The sequence below is a fragment of the Megalobrama amblycephala genome, linkage group LG21, assembly GCF_018812025.1.
Source record: "Megalobrama amblycephala isolate DHTTF-2021 linkage group LG21, ASM1881202v1, whole genome shotgun sequence".
Lineage (NCBI taxonomy): Eukaryota > Metazoa > Chordata > Actinopteri > Cypriniformes > Xenocyprididae > Megalobrama > Megalobrama amblycephala.
This window is the reverse complement of record NC_063064.1, coordinates 1,766,767-1,790,520: the sequence shown is the minus strand read 5'-3', so window position 1 is coordinate 1,790,520 and position 23,754 is coordinate 1,766,767. Positions and strand designations below refer to the sequence as shown.

The window sequence follows — 23,754 nt, the reverse complement described above, 5'->3', positions numbered from 1 at the left end:
AGCAATCGAACTCGGGTTCGGTCCAGGCAATCGAACCAAGTGTGAAAGCACCCTTAGTATCCTTTATAGGTCCCGTTCTTCGTGATCCCATGTTTCAAACTTTAGTTAGTGTGTAATGTTGTTGTTAGAGTATAAATAAAATCTGTAAAATTTTAAAGGTCAAAGTTCAATGCCAAGCGAGATATTTTATTTAACAGAAGTCGCCTACATCGAACGGCCAGTTTGGACTACATCCCTCTACTTCCTTCTTTAATGACGTCACTAAAACAGTTTTTTGACTAACCTCCGCCCACAGGAATGCACAAGAGTTGCGTTTGTAGAGTGTGTTTGTCGCCATGTCGTCGAAACGCTGTTATTTTCATCCCGCAGTCCAATCACCGGGTCTGATTCCGGCTCAAATTGATAGGGTAAAATTAAAGACATGCTTACAATAACACTGAGCGCGTGCATCTCCACGTTATGGTAAGAGGCGTGACCTTTCCGGGCAAGGTTCGCTCAGAGCCATAGAGAGACAAAGCTGCTGTCGAATCACAACACAGGAACCGCTGGCACAATCAGAACTCGTTACGTATTTCTGAAGGAGGGACTTCATAGAACAAGGAAGTCATCAGCCCGTTTTTATGACAGTGGAAACAGCGGTATACAGATAAGTAAATTATGTGAAAAATACTGTTTTTTTTTACACGCGAAACATGAACACATGTTATATTGCACACTATAAACACAATCAAAGCTTCAAAAAAACACGAAAAACGGGACCTTTAATGTTACAGAGGAAATGACTGTCTACAGAAGAAAAAAAAAGGTCTGTATGTTTTTTTAAAGTTAACATTTATTGAAAACCTCTTTGAGTGCTTTTCATTAAAAAATGCTTTTTTTAAATGTTATATTAATATGATTGTAATCATAAAGGATGTTCTCTTTTAGTCCAGTACATCAGAAGAGATCTGAACCAGAGCCCAGCTGTGTGTCTATGAAGAGTGACACATCTATGGCTCATCCAATAGAGTTTAAGTATAGGTATAACATTTCTATAAAAATATGATTATAGTATGGCATTTTATATTATCATGTATTTTCTACAAGAGATTACATTCTTCTTGTGCTATTTTGATGGTATCTTTATCATATATCTTATACTTTATAATGTAACACACACACACACACACACACTTTAAAGTGATTTCTTTAATGATGAATAAATAATTGAGTTGTTGAATACAGTAAATTGAAGTATTCACATTAATCTCCCTCTGTTTTAGTCAAATTCATCAGAAGAGATCCGAACCAGAGCCCAGCTGTGTGTCTATGAAGAGTGATGTGTCTATGGCTGATCCAATAGAGTTTAACAGTGAGGATACATGGACTGGCCTCAGGTATAACATTTCTATAAAAATATGATTATAGAATGGTATTTTATATTATCATGTACTCTCTACAAGAGATTACATTCTTCTTGTGCTATTTTGTGGCTATTTTTATCTTATACCTTATACTTTATAACATAGCACACACCGTTTAAAGTGATTCTTTAATGATAAATAAATAATTGAGTTGTTGAATACAGTAATTTGAAGTATTCACATTAATATCCCTCTGTTTTAGTCCAGTTCATCAGAAGAGATCAGAACCAGAGCCCAGCTGTGTGTCTATGAAGAGTGATGTGTCTATAGATCAGCCAATACATTTAAAGAGTGTAGAAACACAGCCTGGTCTCAGGTAAAACATTTCTATAACATATATTTGAATTTGAATATACTGTATGATACAGAACCAGGCATTGTGCTTATTAACCCATGTAATAATGTGGATTTTACAGCCATAAAGCCTGCAGCCTCAACACATTTAGATCAAACCTGAGGAAGAAGTTTCAGTGTCTGTTTGAAGGAACAGCAAAGCAGGGAAACCCAACACTCCTGAATGAGATCTACACAGAGCTCTACATCACAGAGAGTGAGAGTGGAGAGATCAATAATGAGCATGAGGTGAGACAGATTGAGACACAGTCCAGGAGAGCAGAAACAGAGGACACACCAATCAAATGCAATGACATCTTCAGACCTTTACCTGGACGAGACAAACCTATCAGAACTGTGCTGACAAAAGGAGTCGCTGGGATTGGAAAAACAGTTTCTGTGCAGAAGTTCATCCTGGACTGGGTTGAAGGGAAAGAGAATCAGGACATCCAGCTCATATTTCCTCTTCCTTTCAGAGAGCTCAACTTGATGAAGGACAAAACACTCAGTCTTTCAGATCTTCTTCATGACTTTTTCCCTGAAACAAAAGAACTGAAATTATCCAGTGATGAATATAAAGTGTTGTTCATCTTTGATGGTCTGGATGAGTGTCGTCTGTCTCTGAACTTTAAGAGCAAAGTGAAACTGTGTAATATATCTGAATCAGCCTCAGTGGATGATCTGCTGATGAACCTCATTGCGAACAATCTGCTTCACTCTGCTCTCATCTGGATCACCTCCAGACCAGCAGCAGCTGATCTCGTCCCCTCTGAGTGTGTTCATCGAGTGACAGAGGTACGAGGCTTTAATGAGCCACAGAAGAAGGAATACTTCAGGAAGAGAATCAGTGATCAGAGTCTGGCTAACAGGATCATCACACACCTGAAGTCATCAAGGAGCCTCTTTATTATGTGCCACATCCCAGTGTTCTGCTGGATCTCAGCCACTGTTCTAGAGAAGATGTTGATTGAAGCAGATAGAGGAGAGATTCCCAAGACTCTCACTCAAATGTACACACACTTCCTGCTCATTCAGACCAACATCAAACATGAGAAGGACTATCAGAAGAAAGTGAAAGATAAAGACATGATTTTAAAACTGGGTAAACTTGCTTTCCAGCAGCTTGTGAAAGGAAACCTGATCTTCTATGAGGAAGACCTGAGAGAGTGTGGCACTGATGTGACAGAAGCATCAGTGTACTCAGGATTGTGCACTCAGATCTTCAGAGAAGAGTTTGGTTTGTATCAGGGGAAAGTCTTCTGCTTTGTTCATCTGAGCATCCAGGAACATCTAGCAGCTCTCTATGTACACATTTACTGTACAAATGAGAACAGAAATGTGTTTGACAAAACCAAACTGTTGTCTAAGATTTTGTACTTGTTCCAAAATAATTCATCAGAACATTTTTCATTATCTGAGCTGCATCAGATAGCTGTGAAAGAGGCTTTACAGAGTAATAATGGACATCTGGACCTTTTCCTGCGTTTCCTTCTGGGTCTCTCATTGGAGTCCAATCAGTCTCTCTTACGAGAACTACTGACACAGACAGGAAGCTGCTCCTACAACAAAGAAGAAACAGTTCAGTTCATCAAACAGAAGATCAGGGAGAATCACTCCCCAGAGAGATCCATCAATCTGTTCCACTGTCTGAATGAACTGGGTGATGATTCACTGATGCAGGAGATCCAAGATTATCTAAGATCTGGAAAAATAGGAGAAACTAAACTCTCCTCTTCACAGTGGTCAGCTCTGGTTTATGTGATGCTGACATCAGAGCCGAAGATGGATTTTGATCTAAAACAGTTTATTGGAGCACAAAATACAGCAGATGAAGTTCTTCAGAAGCTGATGCCTGTGGTTAAAGAATCCAGATCAGCTCAGTAAGAAACACTGACAACAATCACTCAAAACATAAACACATTTATGGATTTAGCATGTGCTGTTTTGTAGTTTGATGATAAATCAAATAAAAGAGTGGTAGTGGTATTAAATGTGAAAATCTTAAATGCAGTTGTTTTGATAAAAAATATTAGTGTGATGCATTAAAAATGAGAGAAGCTGACTCATTTGTACAAATATGTTTTTTAAACATTACACTTTTAGATATGTACACTTGTCATACAAACCTCAACAATGGTGACAATCAAAAAAATATTCAAATAAATAAAATCAACTCAGCTTCACAAAACAAGCTGCTCAAAAGTCAACATCATCACAAAAACAACATCAAAAATAAAAGCAGAAAATAGTAAGACAATTCAGCTTCATTACTTATTATTGATGCAGTGCATGCTGGGAGCCATGAATGAGTTTTGTACTATGCTGTAACCCATCATGCACTGCAGCATAAAGCGTTATATATGTATTGTTACCATTGATGAGTTTCATGTGTTGTTTGTTGATGTCTGTGAGTCTAAATAATACAGTAGTTAATAACTTCTGCACTTTGCATGTTTTTAATATTGTTTGGCATTTCTGATTATCACAATACTGCTGGATTTCATGCTGTAGTATCACAGGGTTGGCAGTGCACAACAAAATATCAGTCATTAGACTTGAAAATGTAACAGAATGTTAAAGTAACCTTCAAGTAACCCCATGGTAACTGTTTTACCTGTTATCATTTATATAACTAGTAGCCTACATTATGATAAATAGTTCCATTTAGAGCACTGGTAATCTGGATCATTGAATGAATCATCTGATCTGTACATAAAATAGTCGGTAAACTGCCCTGGTTCAATGCTTTATGAAGAGTTGAATTATTCAAACATTTCACATGTATGTAATCTATGTAATATCACTACAGTCAAAGATTATAAAGCCTGCCTGATACCCTACCTGATAAACCCATTAAATCACTGTTTGTTTTGTGCTCTACACAGGCTACAGTTCTGTAATCTCACTGCTCATTCCTGTAAGAGTTTGTCTTCAGCTCTGCAATCCTCAAACATGGTTCTGGGAGAGCTGGATCTGAGTAACAATGACCTGCAGGATTCAGGAGTGAAGCTTCTTTCTGATGGACTGAAGAGTCCAAACTGTCAACTGCAGATACTGAGGTAAATGGTTTTCCATAAAATCACCCCCACATACCATTTATGATTTTGTGGGAGCTAATAATACAAATAAAAATAAATTATAGAATTTACATTTTATTTGTCTTATCCTATCATTTTAGTGATACAGTATCACAATATCTGGTCACTATAATTCTTAAATCTTTGATAAAAGAAAAAAACCCTCTGTGAGCATGCTGATAACAGGATCATATCAGCTATTGTATTAACATTAACACTCTGAGGTCTGAAAACGCGCCGGCGCGTTTTGCAGGTTTTTTTTCACATTGCAGCAAAACAGACTTAAAATACTCCGTCATTTTTTGTCATAGAGAAATAAGTAATATATCAATTGAAACTATAGAATATCTTCTTTTATTTGTATACACTCAGAGTAAAAACACAATGTTGTGCTTTTTGTAAAATAAAGAAAACTAACATGATGCGTGATTTCTCCTCTCCCTCTGAACGAAGTCCAATCTGATAGTTCTCAGAAAATGAACTGTAACTTAGTGAATACTAATCACAGAAAAATTAAACTTATGTCTAAAAAACGTTAAGATGTCAGGTTTTGAATCATGTAAGTCAAATCGAAAACAAACCTTCCGTGTTTATGTAATCTGTATGAAAAGAGAGCCATGTCAGAAGTCCGTGATTCAGCTCATTATCCGCTAATGCGGCCACGCCCACAGAGTCAGCGCTATTCAGACGCAAATTCAGAGGCAATACATGCATTCATCATCTCAATCGTGTATTTATTGTCTTGAAACGTATTTATCTGGATGTAAAAGTCATGGTTAGGGAGCTCTAGAAGACATACAGTTAGTTCCTGTTTTCTTTTCTTCTATAGATGAATTCTAGATGAGTTTTTGTTTCTTTAGCGCCCTCCGGCTGCTGTATGAATTGGAAACTCCATTCATGGAATAGCCTCTTCTTCTTTTAGATGAATTTGTGGACTAAAAATGCACAGAGCGCCCTCCGACTTCAAGGATGAATTGAAAACACCAGCGCTCATAGTAATGATAATGAATTTTAAATAAATATAACTCCTCTGTATAGAAAATTGACATAAGCATATGAGAATCCAATATTTCTCCAAATGTGCATGCTTTTAAACTAAAAGCCTATATTCAGACTCTTTGCATCACAGAAATACATTATATTTTAAAGTATAATATAAAACCATTACTTTATATTGTAATAATATTTTTCTGTATGTTTCATATATCATGATGAGCTTGAGACATCACAGAAGGTTTTTTTCACAGCCTACCTGACTGAAATGCCTCATTAATATGCAAGTCATTTCAGCTCATTACTATCCAATTCTTTTGTCTTCACAGGTGAGAATGGCCCATTATTCAGTGGTGATTCACGCCTCCTCGCATACTGTGTTTCTTGGCAAAAAGTGTCTTACAAAAACTAAATCAATATATTGTTTTATATGAAGGAGTAGGCAGCATAATTTTAAGCAAAAACTCTAGTTTACAACCTCCAATACCCAAAAGTCTTGTAAACACAGATTTACTATACTTTTTTTGGCCTTATTTCAGTGACTTAAGTTTTTTGTTTTTTCAATAACCACGCATAAATGTTATTCCTTCAAAAACACAAACATGTACGTACATGTTCCTCACATATTATGGTAGCCTAGTTTGTGCTGAATACAGTGTAATGACACTTTTTCCATTAATATGTTTATGAACAACTGAAAAAAGCACAAATGTCAGGGCATGTCAAAACTTCTCCAGGCCCCAAATCAGCCTCAGACTCCAGAGGGTTAATATAATGTCCACTATTAACAGAAAACATGATTTTTGTGATCTTATGCATGCACATATTATTGCACATCATGTGAAGAAAATTTTGTAAAAGCCTATATATTAAATTACAGTACCAGTCAAATGATTGCACACACATTACTATGTTTTTAATGTAAAGAAGTCTCATGCTCATCAAGCCTGCATTTATTTGATCAAAAATACAGAAAAAACAGCAATACTGTGAAATATTATTACAATTTAAATGATGGTTTTCTATATTTCTATATTTTAATATACTTTAAAATATAATGATTTCTGTGATGGTATTACCTCTATGGCATTTTACATATTATATTTGTTATGTTATAGAGCCTAAATGTTAATGTGCAGTTTAATACATTGCTAACACATTTTATTTCATTATTTATTACGTATTTCAGTCGATTTCACTTATCTCAGTATAGCAATATAGTTTGGGAATAGCCGCGTCGATCTGCCCCATTAATTCACACTGAGACACAGAAAACTTGCAAGATTCAAGTCTTTTTGCGGTTTAATATTCACAGACACTATATCGCGATTAGAATAAAGAACTTAGGAATGAAAAAAAGTACCATTCACATTCATCGGCTTGATCAAGTTGATCCTTGATCGAAATTAAATTGAAAGTGCTCTTCCTTTGAGGAAAATTTTTCCAGAATTATTCCTCACTGCATTTCAAAATGATGTACATGAATCTGACTAAGCTTGATACATTTTTTCTGAGCTGATGCGGGCGTTCACTCTCTGTTCCATGTATCACCTCAGAATTTGCGTCTGAATAGTGCGCGGTCCGGGGGTGTGGCCGCATTAGTGGATAATGAGCTGACTCATGAACGACTGACATCTCTCTATTTTCAAACAGATTACATAAACAGAGAATATTTGTTTTCGATTTGACTTAAACATTTAAACCTTACATTTCAACGGATTTTTAAATGTCTCATGTTTGTGTGATTAGTATTCACTAAGTTACAGTTCATTTTCTGAGTACTATCAGAATGGATTACATTCAGAGAGTGACTGCAGCTTGCGCATCATGTTAGTTTTTTTTTTTTTTTTTTTTGCAAAAAGCACAACATTTAGTTTTTATTTTGAGTGTACACAAAAAAGACATTTCACAGATTACAATGGTGTATACCTCTTAAAGGGATAGTTCACCCAAAAATGAAAATGTGATGTTTATCTGCTTACCCCCAGGGCATCCAAGATGTAGGTGACTTTGTTTCTTCAGTAGAACACAAATGATGATTTTTAACTACAACCGTTGTCGTCTGTCAGCCGTATAATGGGTGTCAATGGTAACACAATTTATAAGAGTCAAGAAATATGCATAAACAAATCCAAATTAAACCCTGCAGCTCATGACAGCGCAATGATGTCCTAAGACACGAAACGTTCGGTTTGTGCGAGAAACCAAACAGTATTTATATAATTTTTTACCTCTAATACACTACTATGTCCAACTGTGTTCAGCACTCGCTTAGTGAGGTCTGATCACGGTCTGACAATGGCAGTGATGCCTCGTACTCATTAAAGTATAAGCGCGAGACATCACTGCCATGGTCCCATCTTTGATGAATAAGCATTTTGTATATCTCATTTACACCTCATGAAGATTTGAGAAGCAATCATGAAAATGTTACTCTGCTGTTGTATCACTGTGGTAGTTTTAACCACTGACTCTTCACATCCTCATATTTTGGAAGTGTTTACAAAGAGAATTTGCTTTTGCAGAGCAGAAAACAGCATCTTCTTCACATGTATACAGCACAAACCAGCTACAGCGTTTGAGGGTGGGTCAAAGTAGACGTTTTTAACGGGCAGCAAATGAAGACCATAGGCGGGCATTAGGCAAATGTGTTACCCAGTGTGATGTATAGTGGTCACAGAAGTGGGACTTGAATTCCTAACGATTCATTTAAGGGGTTTCAGAGTCGATAGAGACAATAACTTTATGTATCGTGCACTTTCAGCTTCACAACCTTGCAGATCGTTTACATTTACAGAAAGCTACATTACACATTGCATGAAAGGTAATAGTCGAAAAAGCATAATAGGGGCGCTTTAAGAAATTTCACTGTTTTGAATGGAAATTATGGTATAATTTACATTTGATTCACGTAACTCAACTGAATGTGATGACACAACAAACGTTTTGCGTTTTCAACATGTCAGATGTCAGTAAGAGTAAATGTGTGCATAATTAAAAAAAATATTTGCAAATAGTTTAAATTGAATAGTTCACAACTGCAGTAGAACTTATGTTACCATTTGTACTTATATTTATCCCCTTTTTTAATACTTATTAATTATTTAATTCTTTTAAAACAACACCACCACCCCCCACCCCCACCGTGCACTCATGCCCCGTCTGCAGGTGCCGGTCCGCCTATGCATAAAATCACAATAAATGACCATTAAATTTTGTTGACAAATGTGAAATCTGCTCTCAATGAATTGCCAGAACAAGAGACAAAGCAAAATTTGCAGGAATTTTCCCCCATAATGTCTGCGTTTTTCAACCTGAGAAGTGACTCGAAAAATTTGTTTAGGGTGGGGGGGATGATTGGACAGTATGATGATGGAAATCATGACATGGCCTGAAACAATTACTAAACATACTACAAAATGCTGTTTCAAATACATTTATTTAATGAATGGATTGCTTTCAAAATACAAACTAATAGTGCCATCTAGTGGCTGTGTGCGGGACACCCTTAGCCAAGGTCCAAAATTACCACCACACCCCAAATGGCAATCATATGAACTCAACAGTTGGATGGCATTTTTTTTAATAAGTTTTGGTTGCTATGTATTTCTATAAATATACATTCTGAAATGTTTCAGAGTGAAGTGAGGCATTGTATTCATTTAATTTCATTTTAAACTTTTAAATTCACTGCATTTTAACTATTTGTAAATAATATTTTATTTTAAAATATGCACACATTTCCTCTTAAAAGGACATTGTTAATAATCACGTTCAATTAGAAATTAAATCAATCAAACATGTAACCTATATTTTCAATTCAAAACAATGACATTTGGAAAAAGTAGTCTCTGGAAATTACTGGAGGTAATTTAAGATTTTTAAACAGTTAAAAACAAATAACACCTACTTTATGGCTGAAATAGATATAAATGTTTGAAAAAAATTCTATAATGCACATAAGTATAAATATGTCTGTTGACTTAACTACATTTATAAAACTAAATGAATACTTTTACTGTAGTACATTTCCACAGACATGTTTGTTAATTTTATGACTGAATCTTCAGGAAATACCTGTAAATGCAAACTCTGCAGGTCAATGTGTGATAGTGACTGATCTGATTGTCAAACTAATGTCATGTTTGCTGTTGCTGTGTGTGTTTGTAGGCTGTCTGGCTGTATGGTGACAGTGGAAGGCTGTGGTCATATGTCTTCAGCTCTGAGTTCAAACCCTTCACACCTGAGAGAGCTGGATCTGAGCTACAATCACCCAGGAGATTCAGGAGTCATGTTGCTCTCGGATAAACTCAACCATTCAGACTACAGACTGGACAAACTCAAGTATGTCGAGCTGGTAGAGTTTTGTAACAAGCTAAGCTTTAGTTATACCAGAGATGTTCACGTGTCTTTTATCTGGAGTCTGAGTCAAGTCTGGATTCTTTTGTCACAAGTCCGAGTCAAGTCTCAAGTCATTAAAAAAAAAATTCTCATAATCAAATCCTATTTATCCTAGTTGTATTATATAGACAAAATTATATAATCTGCTTTATTTGAAATTAAGGTCCTATGATGTAAGGGATAATGTACATCCAGCTTGTTACATTATAATCCATTACAATGTACAAAACATTCATCCTGGCAACACGAGTAGTCATTTTCAATACAGTCGCTAAACAGACACAAGATGGCGCCAGTGAGTCACGGTTTGTTATACAGCAGATTGTTATACAGCTTCGTTGTTAGTGACGACAGTTATTATCAGAAAATATCAAACTTTTAAATGTTTAAGAATGTCAATTGAAAACTACACATGCTGATTGTGATGCGTTGAAATATGAGCTTTAAGTAATAAATCTCTTTCTATCTCTCTCTTATGGACACACATTAAGAAATAGAAAAGCTGCAAATAATACGAAAAGATTGATAAAACATAGTGCTAGGTTTAAAGTCTACATTTTTTTGTTCATATTTTAACAGGCTGGCAATCCAAATGAGCCACGCAGCTTCTCCACAGTATAATAGCTGTGTGAGTTAATCTGACTAACCTTTGTGGATGCGATGTCTCATAAAATTTGATGATGTTGTTCTGGAGTCTTTAATTGTTTTCCCACATTCTGTGCATCTAGCCGATCTGACGTGATAATAAACCCAAACGAAAGAACATAAATATGGCACGGTGGCTCCCGTCATGTTGCATGGGACTCTTATGACATTTCAGAGTTTACACGCACGGACATACATAATCAAATTCTATGACAAGAGTCCAATCTACCACGACACGTAAGGAAATATATGTGACACAGATATTATAAAACCATTTAAACACAACACAAATTATTTATTTATTATATCAGTAGTTAAGAGTAAAGGACTTGAGTCATTTTTAAAATATTTTTTGTCTTTTGTGCCGAATCGAGTCAAGTCTGAAGTCATTTCAGGTTGAGTCCAAGTCCGAGTCTGAAGTCTGTTAAAATGTGACTCGAGTGCGACTCGAGTCCGAGTCTCTAACTTGAGTGTCCATCTCTGAGTTATATTATAGAGATATTAAATGTGATTGGTTGACGAACGTAAGGTATGCAATTATTTTACTGTAAACGCACAGCTAAAGTTGTTCTAAGCAGGTCTTGACTGCTTTTACAGTTCAATATCACTTTACAAAAATATTGAAAAGTTATATCAAAGGTCCTTACAGCGTACAACAAAACAACTAAAACCCACAAACAACAGGATAAAAATTACAAACTGTTTCCATAATTTTACCACAAAATTATGTTGTATTTTCTATGAAAAGCACACACTTTCTCCAAGGACTGTCTCAGCGGTTGTACAGCGATCACTCTTTCTAATTCACCTCTATTGAGAGTAAATTTCTGAGCAAATAACAGCAATTTTAATTGCTATCAGGAGAACACTCCAAAAACAGCAATTTTAATTGCTATTTTGCTTGCAGCTCGTTGTGGGATCTCTCTGCAGGTGTGATGGCGCATTCCAGCAGTGTTTGCATCCAGCTTGCTTTGCCCACAGGGCAGCATTCACCCCTGAGCGCTTCGGCTAAGGGTATTTCCCTAAAAGAGCAAGCACAGAAGTGAGAGTAGTCTTTTTAAAGATGCCTCTTTGTCCGTGCATTCCTGGATGCGGTCGTTTCCTGTTTTCATCTGACGGCCACGGTCGCTGTGTCGCATGCCCAGCATGTTGATACAGTGTTCGTGGGTTATTCATGTTCTTGAGGGAACATGATCACGTCGTCATGCAGGTCGTGACTCTCCTTTCTCGTAAAGGCTTGAGTTCCCTTTGTTATTGCCCAGCCGCCAATTGTGTGTAAAAGCACAGCCGCGGGTCTGTTCAACACTTTGGGAGACTGAGGGTTACAGCGAGAGCTTTCTGCCGGGAAAACCCCTGCAGATCTCCCGCTCCTCAGCGTGTCGTGTGCCGGTGAGCTGCCTGCTGACAGAGCTTTGTATGGCACTCAGGATGAGGATCAGATGTCGATAGCTGCATCGGTGAGATGGTTATCGTTCTCTGGAGAGGAAGATGAAGCTGAGCTTCCCACTCTGGTGGTGTTTGCTCATGCTGAATTGGATTCAGAGTTGATAGTCATGCTTTCCCAGGCCGCTGCGTGCTCAGACTCAGTCTGAGCAATTGCGGCTGGTGGATTGGTTCTGGGCTTGGAGCGTGTCGTGAAAGATCGCCTCGGCCTGCCCCCATGACTTTCTTCCCGGAAGTGCATGAAGAGCTTTGGCAGTATGGAGGTACAATAGTGCCAAAATCTGTTCAAAGTTTTTTCTCTCTCACTACCCTCGTCTGTGGGGCGGTCAGGGGGTTCATGGGGGTTCCTCAGGTGGACTGTGCATTGCGGTGCATTTATTCCCGCAGAGTGCTGCCACCTGGAGGAATCATCTGTGGTTCCCATTCAGTGCCTGTGAGGTGATGGCAGCACTAGCTGTTAAGCCTCATGGTGCTGCTGAACAGACCGCCTCCTTTTTGCATGCTATGGTCATCCTGCTGGCCAAGGCAACGCACAAGGGTAGTTCTGAGCCGGGGTTGATGCAAGACCCGCGCATGCTGACTGACCTTGCCCTCTGGGTGAGAGAAGTCCCGCGACCAGACGATGTCCACCTTCGTGGTCCAGGAACGCCATCTCTGGTAAACCTTGCAGTGATGCGAGATGTCAACAAAGTGCGCTTTCTTGACGTTCCCATCTCACAAGGTGATATCTTGGCGACACTGTCGGGGATTGCACGGCAGTTCCCGACAGTTCAGAAGCAGACATTATGACCATGGTCCAGTCTGCTTGTCGCCAAGAACATCCCCCTGTGAGCAGTGCTCCGCCCTTTGCAGGAAGGTGATACAGCCTGTCCCCAGGTCACTGCTAAACCTAAATGGTTGGTGAGGTAGCCCTGGGACAGTTGACCTGGAGTTGCAGGGAACAGCTCTTTCTCAGGAGTTGGTCTACGCACCATTCCTTCCCCCGGAGGATGGCCGGGTGGAGAATCTCACTACTGTTCCACATTGGCCCAATGGCCAGTGGTCCCAGATTCTCAAGAAAGAGTGGTTTTCTGACTTTCCGGTCATACAGGATGTGCGTGGGCAGTGAGGAACGCTCTGCTTCCTCCTTCCCAGCCCCTGTTCTTTCGCCACAGGCAGGGAGCGTGCGTTAGAGGAGCGTGCGCTGCTTCCTCATGCCTCCCTAGCCAGTCCCTCACAGGACCCACAGAGTAGGTTAGTGCACCACTCTCACTGCCTCTACTGTGCTGTGCTTCTTGGGTTAGGTCCAAGCACCCTTGCTTCACCCACGGGTACGTCTGTTGTCCCTTTGGTGCCACTTGTACAGGTCTTGGGAGCCTCGCTAGAGATTTCCAGCCTGTCCCGCTGGCCCATTCGGGCAGTCAGACTCAGTTTTGCAATTCAGTTTGCCAGGCGGTCCCCCAGGTTCAACGGTGTCCTGTTTGCCTCATGGCAGACAAGGACGCCCCTGTCCTGTGAGTGGAGATTGCATTCCTTCTGGCGAAGGACGCAATAGAGCCTGTCCCTCCAGCCGAGATGGAGGATTTTACAGCAAGCGTCCTTCATTGTGCCTGTTGGGTTAGGGCCAATTTGGGATCTGCGTATCTTGAATCAGGCCCTTTATAAGCTCATGTTCAAGTTGCTCACACAGGAATGCATCCTCATATGTGTTCATCCCATGATTGGCTTGCAGTGATTGATCTGGAGGACACATACTCTTGTTTCACCTCGACACAGACTATTTTTTCGCTCTGCTTTGAGGGTCGAGCATACCAGTACAGTCTCCTCCCCATTTAGGCTGCCCCTGTCTCCCTGCATCTTACCAAAGCCGGGGAGGCTGCCCTTACCCCGCTCAGGGAGGTGGGTATTCACATCTTGAACTATCTTGATGACTGACCCTTTCTGGTTGACTCTCGAGATCAGTTATGCGAACCTGGTGCTCAAGCACCTCAGCCATCTAGGGTTTCGGGTCAACTGGGAAAACAGCAAGATCTTCTCTGCGCAAAGCACCTCTTTTCTCAGTGTGGAGATGGACTCGGTTAGTACAACGGCACATCTCACCAACAAGCAAGGAGTAAGGAGTACTCCAAGGAGCAAGTACTGCAAGTACGGCAAGCATGTACTGGTCCGGACGGACAACACATCGACCGTAGCGTACGGCAACCAGCAAGGTGGTCTACGCTCCCGTCGCATGTTGCAACTCGCCCGCCGCCTCCTTCTTTGGAATCAGCGCCAACTCAGGTCGCTGTGCGCCATTTATTTTCCGGTCGAGCTCAATCTTTCAGCCGACGCACTCTCACAACAGCTCGTGTTCCCGGGGGAATGGAGACTCCACCCCCAGCTGGTCCAGCTGATTTGGAGCAGATTCGTTGACTCCCAGGAATCCGCTCACTGCCAGGGTTTTATTCCCATGACCGAGAGAACCCTCGGCACGGATGCAATGGCACACAGTAGTTTTTTGATTGAATCACTTCCGTTGTAAAAATCGTTATTTGTTAACTTAGGGGTCACTTAAATTACACCTTTTTAGATTAAAACAGAAGACTTTTAATGCGTTCTTGTCGTTAATTTATGTGTTTAGTCTATAGGTATGTGCGTTTGAATGTGTATGTGTGCAGACACATAGTCTTTTTTACAAAGTGACATCACCAAATTACCTGACTGGTCTGCACAACACAGAATAACTAGTCATTTCCTCAGATCCATGTGAACCGGAATCATCCCGACAACGTTTTATATGTACATAGGGAAGGGGATGGAGGCCTTCGCAGTGGATAGTTTAGTTGACACTTCAGGGCTGTGTTGTCGTTGTGTCTAGGCGCAGGTCCTTCATCTCTTCTGGATACGGCTTGGATCTGGCAGACTATGGTAAACCTCCGGATAAACAGAGAGAGACTAATATTAGCGATTCTTCTTATGATGTAGGTTAGAGCTGGTGGGCTTCTTCCCTGCGTCCGCCGCAGAAGACATCTTACCCCTGGTCTTACACCCGTTTCACACAAGCTCGGTCTGCAGTGCGTATGCGGTGCGTATTCTTTTCCGTGCCCACGTTAACGGATTAGAGATTTCACACTGCACGTGGATGCGGTCCGGCAGTGCATTCCAGTTGCGGTGCGTATACAGCCGTGCAGTGATCATAATGGATAGTACTCGTCTCTTCGTGGACGTGGAAAAACAAATGTTCTTTTTGACCTGCAGGATTTCTCTATAAAGATTTAAAAGTGAAAGCAAAGACGAGATTCAGCTGTTGAGCTGTCAGTTTTAATTTAAAATGTTTGTGATTTTAACACATAGCATATGTAATGTTTTGCAATTTAACTGAGCAAAGTAATGTATAAATCTAAAGTATTTTTTAAATATAAAGTAATGAATAAAACATTGTTTAAATGTAGTGCATTTAAACGTGACATCTATGAAAGAGTGTAGGATATGTACAAATAGAATTGCAATGCTGACAAGCCATGTTCACTAACAACTTTTGGATTTGAAATAAAAATAAGTAAATGTTGTGTTTGTGATGTACAGCCATGGATCAGTTGCGCACTGCAAACGCGGCATGTGTGAAAGCACAATAGCGCGTGCTGCTCCTGCAACGCATACGTACTGCAACATGCACTGCATATGCACTGGATATGCACTGCAAACAGAGTATGTGTAAAATGAGCGTTAGATGGCTGGTAGGGCTGCTGGCTTGGCTGCTGGCTAGGTGGCCTGCTGCAAGCCTTGGGCGAGCCTCTGGCGGCATTCTGATATTGCCGTCCAGTGGCAGGAACCTGAGGGGGCTGATGTAGAGTGGATTTCCTAGGCAGGCACACTTTAAACGCCTCATACACCTTTTTATCGTCGCAACACAGGGCCAAAAAGAGCCTGGCTAGGTTCTACTGGAGCTCCTCCTATGCGCCTTTTCTCACTGTCGGGCAGACCAGAGAGATTCAGCCAGTTGGCACATTCCCCCACAACAGCCAGGGCCATAGAGCATCCCCTGGCTTGGACGGCCTGACGGGCATTGCGAAGGACCAGGTCATTTACCGTCACAATCTCTTTCCAAAGTATGGGTGATGGTGAACCTTTCTTCAGATGTTTGCTCATATCCTCCAACAGCTCAGCCTGGTAGGCTAAGAAGAGGGTCGCCCATACCACACGCTGTCATATCCTTAACTTCTAGACCCAATAGGCCATGCTTAAAATCGAGCGGGTCTCTCCAATAGTGACACATGTGTTTGCACACGTGGCTGGAGGCTGATCGATGATATTTCTTCCTGCAGACTGTAGTGAAGTCAGGCGAACACAGTAGAGCTGCGTAGCAAAGAGGTCACAAGAAGCGAATATCAAGTGAGAAAAGGCAGTGTGTGCAGGTGCTTTATACACTCTTGTAAGGGGCGGGTCCCTTACCTGGCATTGGGCATGTGCTTCTGTCTGTCGTGCCAGACTTGGTGCAATTGATTGCTTCTGCAGAGGTCAGGTGCGAATGCCCTTCCCATAGGTGGATGGGCGGGATCATGGGCGGGGTCTGTTCCAATGTGACGTCACATTGCAGCACATTCCTCAACGGCTTATTCTGAGCCAATGTTTCAAATTTATGGGGAAAATATCAAATGGAGTGTATGGATTTTTACCACAATAGGATAATTGAGTACACACAATGTGGACACGTAATTATGTTCTAAAACAACATAAAAGCGAATTTTGCCTAATAGGTCCCCTTTAATGAAGTTAAAAAAAAGCCAGAGCCAGTAGGTGGAATTTCAATCTTCATTCTTTTTATCATTATTAATTTATTTATCATTAAATACATAAACATTAAGTGTAAAACAAGAGTGGAATAGCCTCATGAAAAAAAATTAAAAAGTGAACATTTTTTCCGGCTGCTTGCCATCGTCTGTGGTTGGCTTATCAGTATTGCAGTATTACGATATTGTGGTTATCGTGACAGCCCTAATTTCTCCAACTCTCTCCCAAACAAAAGCATACATACAATACCGACACACACGTTAGTGTGCACATGTTTTATAAAACAGCATGACCAATTCTAACCGCGTCAGAACACATTAAATAGACCATAAATCAATCCTCTCAGATACATCAGTAGATCTCTGCATGATCTCTGAACTACTGGATCTTCCCCACTTTCCATCATCACCGTTTCTTGCAGTACAGAGCCACGATTTAATAGAAATTTTCACTTCAATGCTGTGGCCTTGATGTTTTTTGTTCCATCATCTAAAGTGAGAAGAAAACAACAATTAACTTTATATAAATGTAAAAACAAAACAAAACAAAACAAGGGTTGTCCAAATTGCAAGGTATATGCTTGTGTTTTGATTACTGTTAGGACATGTTAGGACTGTTAGGACAATACTGTTCCACCTAATTCCGCATAATTTTCTCACTACCATTTAGATGATTTTTTTCTTTTACTCTATTTATGAATTTTCAAGTATTACAAAATTTTTCTCAAAAATAGTTTAGATAACATTTTAACATGTGACTAGGTATTAGGAAAAGGGATCTGAATAAAAAAATAGGAAACTAAGAAACTACCAATATAAAAGATACAATCAATTATTCCCAAGTAGTAAAGCACAATTACTTATCCCTAAGGAAAGATACACAAATGATCCTCATTTAGAGAGTCTGACCTTAGTCCAATAAGTATGATGGAGTATTCTGCATTGGATCCAACCATGATTGGCACCATTTTGATGAATTTTGATAGAAAATTCAGAAATTACATCAGAAATCTCAAAAGCTTACTTGTGTCTGTGTGAAAATGTGTGTGTTTTCTAGTGTGGATCATGGAGGAGAGATCAGGATGAGAGCAGGACTACGCAAATGTAAGTCTACACACACTCACACACGCATACATGTATATGTGATTTACAGGGACTATTAATAGACGTAATGGTTTTTATACTGTACAAACTGTATATTCTATCCTCCTACACTACACTACACTACCTCTAAACCTACCCATCACAGAAAACTGTCTGCATTTTTTGAATAAAAAAAACCACCATTTAGTTTATTTTGTTTTTTAAGCCATTTGGTTTACTAGGGCACAAAAAAGTCTCCTCATATACTATGTTTACGTTGTAATACCCATGTCATTATACACATTTGTGTCCTCATAAACCATGTATACACACACACACACACACACACACACACACTCCAAAACACACACTCACACTGTCTCTCTCTCCCTCCCTCCATTACTGAACATTAAACACTAACAGGTCTTTCCCTTAAAAACACATAAAATAGCACTTAATTTTAACATTTACTCTCCGGCATATTACAGAAAGATCATAACTTTATAATCCTATCTTATCTGTTTGGTAACCACCGCAATGGCAGTTAGAACCTCATTTGGAGTAGGTACTCCAAACGCTGTGCTCATCAATGTCACTTTTTAGCCAGCCGTCCAATCAGAGTGCAGGAGGGGCGGGACAAATAACACCGACCAACTGTCACAACATTCTTGCTGTACAACGACATTAACAAGCAGAGTACGGAACAAAATGAATGAGAAATTAATATTGCTGGTCTCCGAAAATACATAGCAAGTAATTTCACATTGTGTCAACATTTTTATTCTGAAACAAATTACCTGCAAAATCAGTTATAAGTAAGAGTGCCGCGGATATTCCGTATCATAGCAACAAAGCGTCTCAGCGGAAAAAAACGCTGCGCTGCAGAAGCGTTCTCAAGCGCTCACAGATAGGCGTTTTCAGCAGAGCGCGTAGCGTTTTCAGCTGGATAAAAACGCTCTGGTGGACACACGGCCTTAGTCTGCTGTCAGCTAGCCATCACGTCACCTCAGCTAATTCTAGCCGCTGAACTTGGCATCTCTGCTGTGTTTGTGCTTTTTTGGGGATTATTTTGTACAATTTCAAATAATTGTGAGGTTAATGGTCGAGACAGATGAATGTCTGTGTACATGTGTACTCATGTACTCAGGGCGAGGCCAACAGTAGGGTAAGGCTGTCTCCAAGCAGAGGATGGCTCACTGGATAGTGGATGCCATCGCCTTGGCGTATCAGACCCAAGGCGTGCCTTGCATGCTCAGGTTGATAGCTCACTCCACCAGGGGTGGACAGATATATGTAGAGCTGCGGGCTAGGCGACACCTAACAAGTTTAATAGCCTTTGTGTAGAACTGGTAGCCTCCAGCGTACTCGCCCCTAGTGGCCAGTAAATGCCTAGAGCCCCCGTTCCAGTGTCAGCTTTCTGCGCCATTCCCCTCCCCTCCCTTCAGACCGGATAAGTGCGTTCATTGCTCCAGTAAGTTCCCCAGTTAGTGAACCCTGTACAAGGCCGCAAGGGATGATGGAGCAATCAGGTGCTTCCCTAAAGACTTCCCTAAGACCTTCAACTGCATTGTGATGCGTGGCAATAGTGGCAACATGCACTTTGAGGATGGAGGAAGACAGCATTTGCTTCAACCCATCTTGCAGGAATAAAAGCACCGTCCTGACTAAGCAAGTTTGGGGGTTCTCCCAGTGAGAAGAACACCATTAGATGAACAGGTTCCACTTCAACGCATAGAGGTGCCTCATAGAGGGAGCTCTAGCAGAAATGATGGTGTTTACCACCGACTGGGATAGGCCACCTAGAACCTCCGCGTCCCATCCAGGGACCAGACATGGAGTTTCCAGAGGTCCGGACATGGATGGCAGAGGGTGCCCCATCTCTGAGAGAGCAGAGAGAATGGCCAGGTAGGGGCTGTTGCGGGGACCATGAGTTCTAGGAACCAGGTCCGGTTGGGCCAGTACGGCGCAACTAACCTGCTCCTCGTTCTCCCTGACTTTGTACAAGGAATGTGCAAGTGGGCTCGCTCGGAGAAGCACATACTTGCATAGGCCCCAGGGGCCAGCTGTGTGGTTGGTGTACGCAAGCTGATGGTTGATGTATGCAACGGTCAATGTGCTGTCCGTATGGACCAGTACGTGCTTGCCTCGTAGCAGCAATTTGAAGCAGCTCAGCGCAAGACGTACTGCAAACAACTTGAGGCAGTTGATGTGCCAATGCAGTTGGGGCCCCATCCACAGACCCAAAACTGCATGCCCGTTGTATGTGGCTCCCCAGCTGCTGGCAGAGGCATCTGTGGAGACCACTGGGACACTTGTTCCAGGGGGACACCTGCCCGCAGGAACGAAGGGTCTGACCATGGGGTGAGGGTACGATGGCAGCTTGGTGTGATGGCCACATGGAACATGCCGCATTGCCATGCCCATCTCGGGACTCGGTCATGAAGCCAGTGCTAAAGCGGCCTAATATGAAGCAATCCCAGTGGCAGAATTTCACTGGAGCCGCTGTTCTGCTCTTGAGAGTACTCAGGCAGCAACACTCAACACTGACCAGCCTGTCTAGTTGAACGAGTCCAGCTCCATGCCGAGAAAAGAGATCCTCTGCACTGGGCGAGTTTGCTTTTTTTCCAGTTGACCCGAAGACCCAACCGGCTGAGGTGATTAAGCACCAGGTCCCTGTGTTCGCACAACTGCTCTCGTAAGTGGGCCAGAATGAGCCAGTCATCAAGGTTGTTGAGGATGCAAATATCATGTTCTCTCAGGGGAACAATGGCTGCCTCCGCAACCTTCGTGAAAACATGGGGCGACAGGGCCAGCACGAAGGGTAGGACCTTGTACTGATGTGCCCGCCCCTTGAGCGCAAACCATAGAAACGGCCTGTGTTGAGTTAGAATCGAGACATGAAAGTATGCGTCGTTCAAGTCAATTGCTGTGAACTAATCTTGGGGACAGATGCATTCGAAAATGCATTTCTGTGCTTCTTCCGGCAGATGAGTGGAGGCAGCAGGTGCCCGACGGGGCAGGATGTGCTCTATAGCCTCCATTTGTTTCTGTGGTGCCGAGAACTGCAGGCCGTAGCTCTTGACCGGGTCGCCGAATAGGCCAACGTGGGAGATGGAGGAGTCCAGGAACCGATATTTATGGGTCTCCCTCAAGTCCGCCAGGATGAGCCATAGGTGGCCATCGCCAGACCAATGGAGCACACCATCACCTTAGTCACCTCTTCATGCACCTCCGGGAAGAATGGGCAAAAAAAAAACAGCAGTTGAGAGCTTGTGAGCTCACTGGCCACCGCTGTAGCGTGTCGTACACACACCCACCAAAAGGCCTTTCCTCTGAAAACATGCTCTTTAGTACACACATACTTGTGTAGGAGATCTATTGCAGCAGGAATTAACAGTCTGCTCAGCTCCGGAGCATGTGATTGCATCCTCTTCTGTATTTAGGGCAGAGCGTGAGATGCAAATCTTGCACACCAATGTGCATTGGCCTGTTTAGTAGAGACTCTAAGGTGATAGGGCTCTAATGCGATATCCCAATTCGTCGGTTCACTTCTGATGTACGTCGAACGTGACCAACTGAAAGGGAGCTGCTGCACTATTTTGTACTATTTTATACTAAAATGTATACTTTGGACATGTATTTAAAATGTATTTACTTACCACTTGTAGTACACTATGGGTTCAAATGTACTATAAGTAAGTAGTATCTAAATACATTTTTTTAAATACAGAGATAGTACTGTATATTAAAAGCAAATTTTAGTTCATATTTCATGGTGTCTCAAAATAGCACAGTTGAGTACACTTAGATGTTCTTAAGATTATCTTAAAAAGTACTAAAGAGGAATTTTTAATATATTTAGTACAAAATTAGTGCGCGAAAATAGAGCACTTTAAGCACATTATAGAAATGTACTTTTTTTTCTCCTGGGATTTCCTCTCTCAAGATCCATAAATGTACTAAAAACTTATTTAAAGTCCCAGTGAACCGGAAGTTGCAAACGACTTTTCTCCAGAGGTGTGACGTATTTTCAAGTGAAACGGAATATTGAATAGAGGGCAGGGTTTTACTTTAGCGCTTTTTCTTTGTATTAACTTGCACTGATTAATTGTTCACCACAAGACTAGTAACATGCGCTAATAAAGTAAATAGGGTCAATTTTGATTTCACGCCGACTTTAAATCAGTTCATGTGAGTACAGTGGTTCAATATTAATATTATAAAGCAATGAGAATATTTTAGGTGTGCCAAAAAAAAAAGAAAAAAAAAAGACTTATATAGTGATAGTGAACTGCTTCATGAAGCAGTGTTTTGAAATCGGCCATCTCTATATATATTATTTTGTATATTTTATATATTATGGAGTCAGTGAAGGGAAAATAATTTAAAAAGGAAGACATTCACAGACATCAGTGAGACAGCAGATTTCTGTCATTCAACCAGGCTGCTATAAATAGCCCTGTCTGAGAATGGCATCACATTAATGATAAACGATGAAGATCAGTGATGTTTGATGGATGAAAGACTTTCTGAACACACAAATGATGTACTGCACTTTGATGACAAAACACTGATAAAAAAATTACAGACTTCCGTGAAATACAATGATAGGCTTTGCCTTTTCTATCTTTTCATGGATTAAGTACATATTTATTAACATATTTAAGTGGATTTTACACAATAAAATTAAGACAAAATATTCAGTAATTGTGTGGTTTTATCTAATGTTAATTAAGCACATTTAACAAGCAGCAAAAATATTTTTTAAAGTGTACTTTAAAAGATTGTGATGTGTTTTTATCTCCATCAGATTCCCTTCAGTTCACTCTGGATCTGAACACAGTGAATAAACGACTCCGTCTGTCTGAGAGTAACACACTGATTACTTACACTCTCAAAGAGCTTCAGCCATATCCTGATCATCCAGACAGATTTGATGTGTATCAGGTGTTGTGTGGAGAGAGTGTGTGTGGACGCTGTTACTGGGAGATTGAGTGGAGTGGAGATGTGTGTATATCAGTGTCATATATGAGCATAAGCAGGAAGGGACGGGGTGATGATTGTTTGTTTGGACATAATGATCACTCCTGGAGTTTGATCTGCTCTTCCTCCAGATTTTCATTCAAACACGATAACATAGAGACTGAACTCCCTGTAGAGTCCATCAGCAGGAGAATAGGAGTGTATGTGGATCAGAGTGCAGGAACTCTGTCCTTCTACAGCGTCTCCAGAAACACAATGATCCTCATCCACACAGTCCAGACCACATTCACTCAGCCGCTCTATCCTGGGTTTAGTGTTTTTATTGGATCATCAGTGAAACTGTGTTGATGAATCAGAACAGACTGTAGAGAGATTCTACCACTGATCTACATAAATGACTGGATCGCTCATGATGTCATAAAAAGTGAAGCTGCCACACCGCCATATTGGTATTCCCTCACATTCTATTGAATTTAGGGCCTTGATTAATTGAACATTTTACCTCGATTACGATTAATGAACGATTATTTTGTTTCTGGGCGTTTTTTTGCCCTCATAGTTCACTGACAAGGTTTGTACTGTAAATATGCTTGGCTATTAAAGGTGGGATATTTTTTCCTACTGAAAGAGTGATCTGACATAACA

The 23,754-nt window shown here is 40.8% G+C and overlaps 1 protein-coding gene across 5 annotated transcripts in view; it reads left to right on the top strand.

The window, feature by feature from the left end:
• Positions 1-23,718, top strand: part of LOC125256142 (NLR family CARD domain-containing protein 3-like) — a 96,977-nt gene extending 73,259 nt beyond the window's left edge. For 2 of the 5 annotated variants that reach the window (XM_048171824.1, XM_048171831.1), the window contains 6 exons: positions 1,606-1,719; positions 1,820-3,616; positions 4,622-4,795; positions 9,977-10,150; positions 18,101-18,147; positions 22,937-23,718. In XM_048171824.1, the coding sequence (XP_048027781.1) occupies positions 1,606-1,719; positions 1,820-3,616; positions 4,622-4,795; positions 9,977-10,150; positions 18,101-18,147; positions 22,937-23,457 (2,827 nt within the window). In that variant the 3' untranslated portion in view covers positions 23,458-23,718. Of the gene's footprint in view, positions 1-767; positions 806-927; positions 1,021-1,262; positions 1,377-1,605; positions 1,720-1,819; positions 3,617-4,621; positions 4,796-9,976; positions 10,151-18,100; positions 18,148-22,936 lie in introns of those variants that run through there. The other 3 variants (XM_048171829.1, XM_048171827.1, XM_048171830.1) reach the window with 3 other exon arrangements.
• The last annotated feature ends 36 nt before the right edge of the window (positions 23,719-23,754 follow it).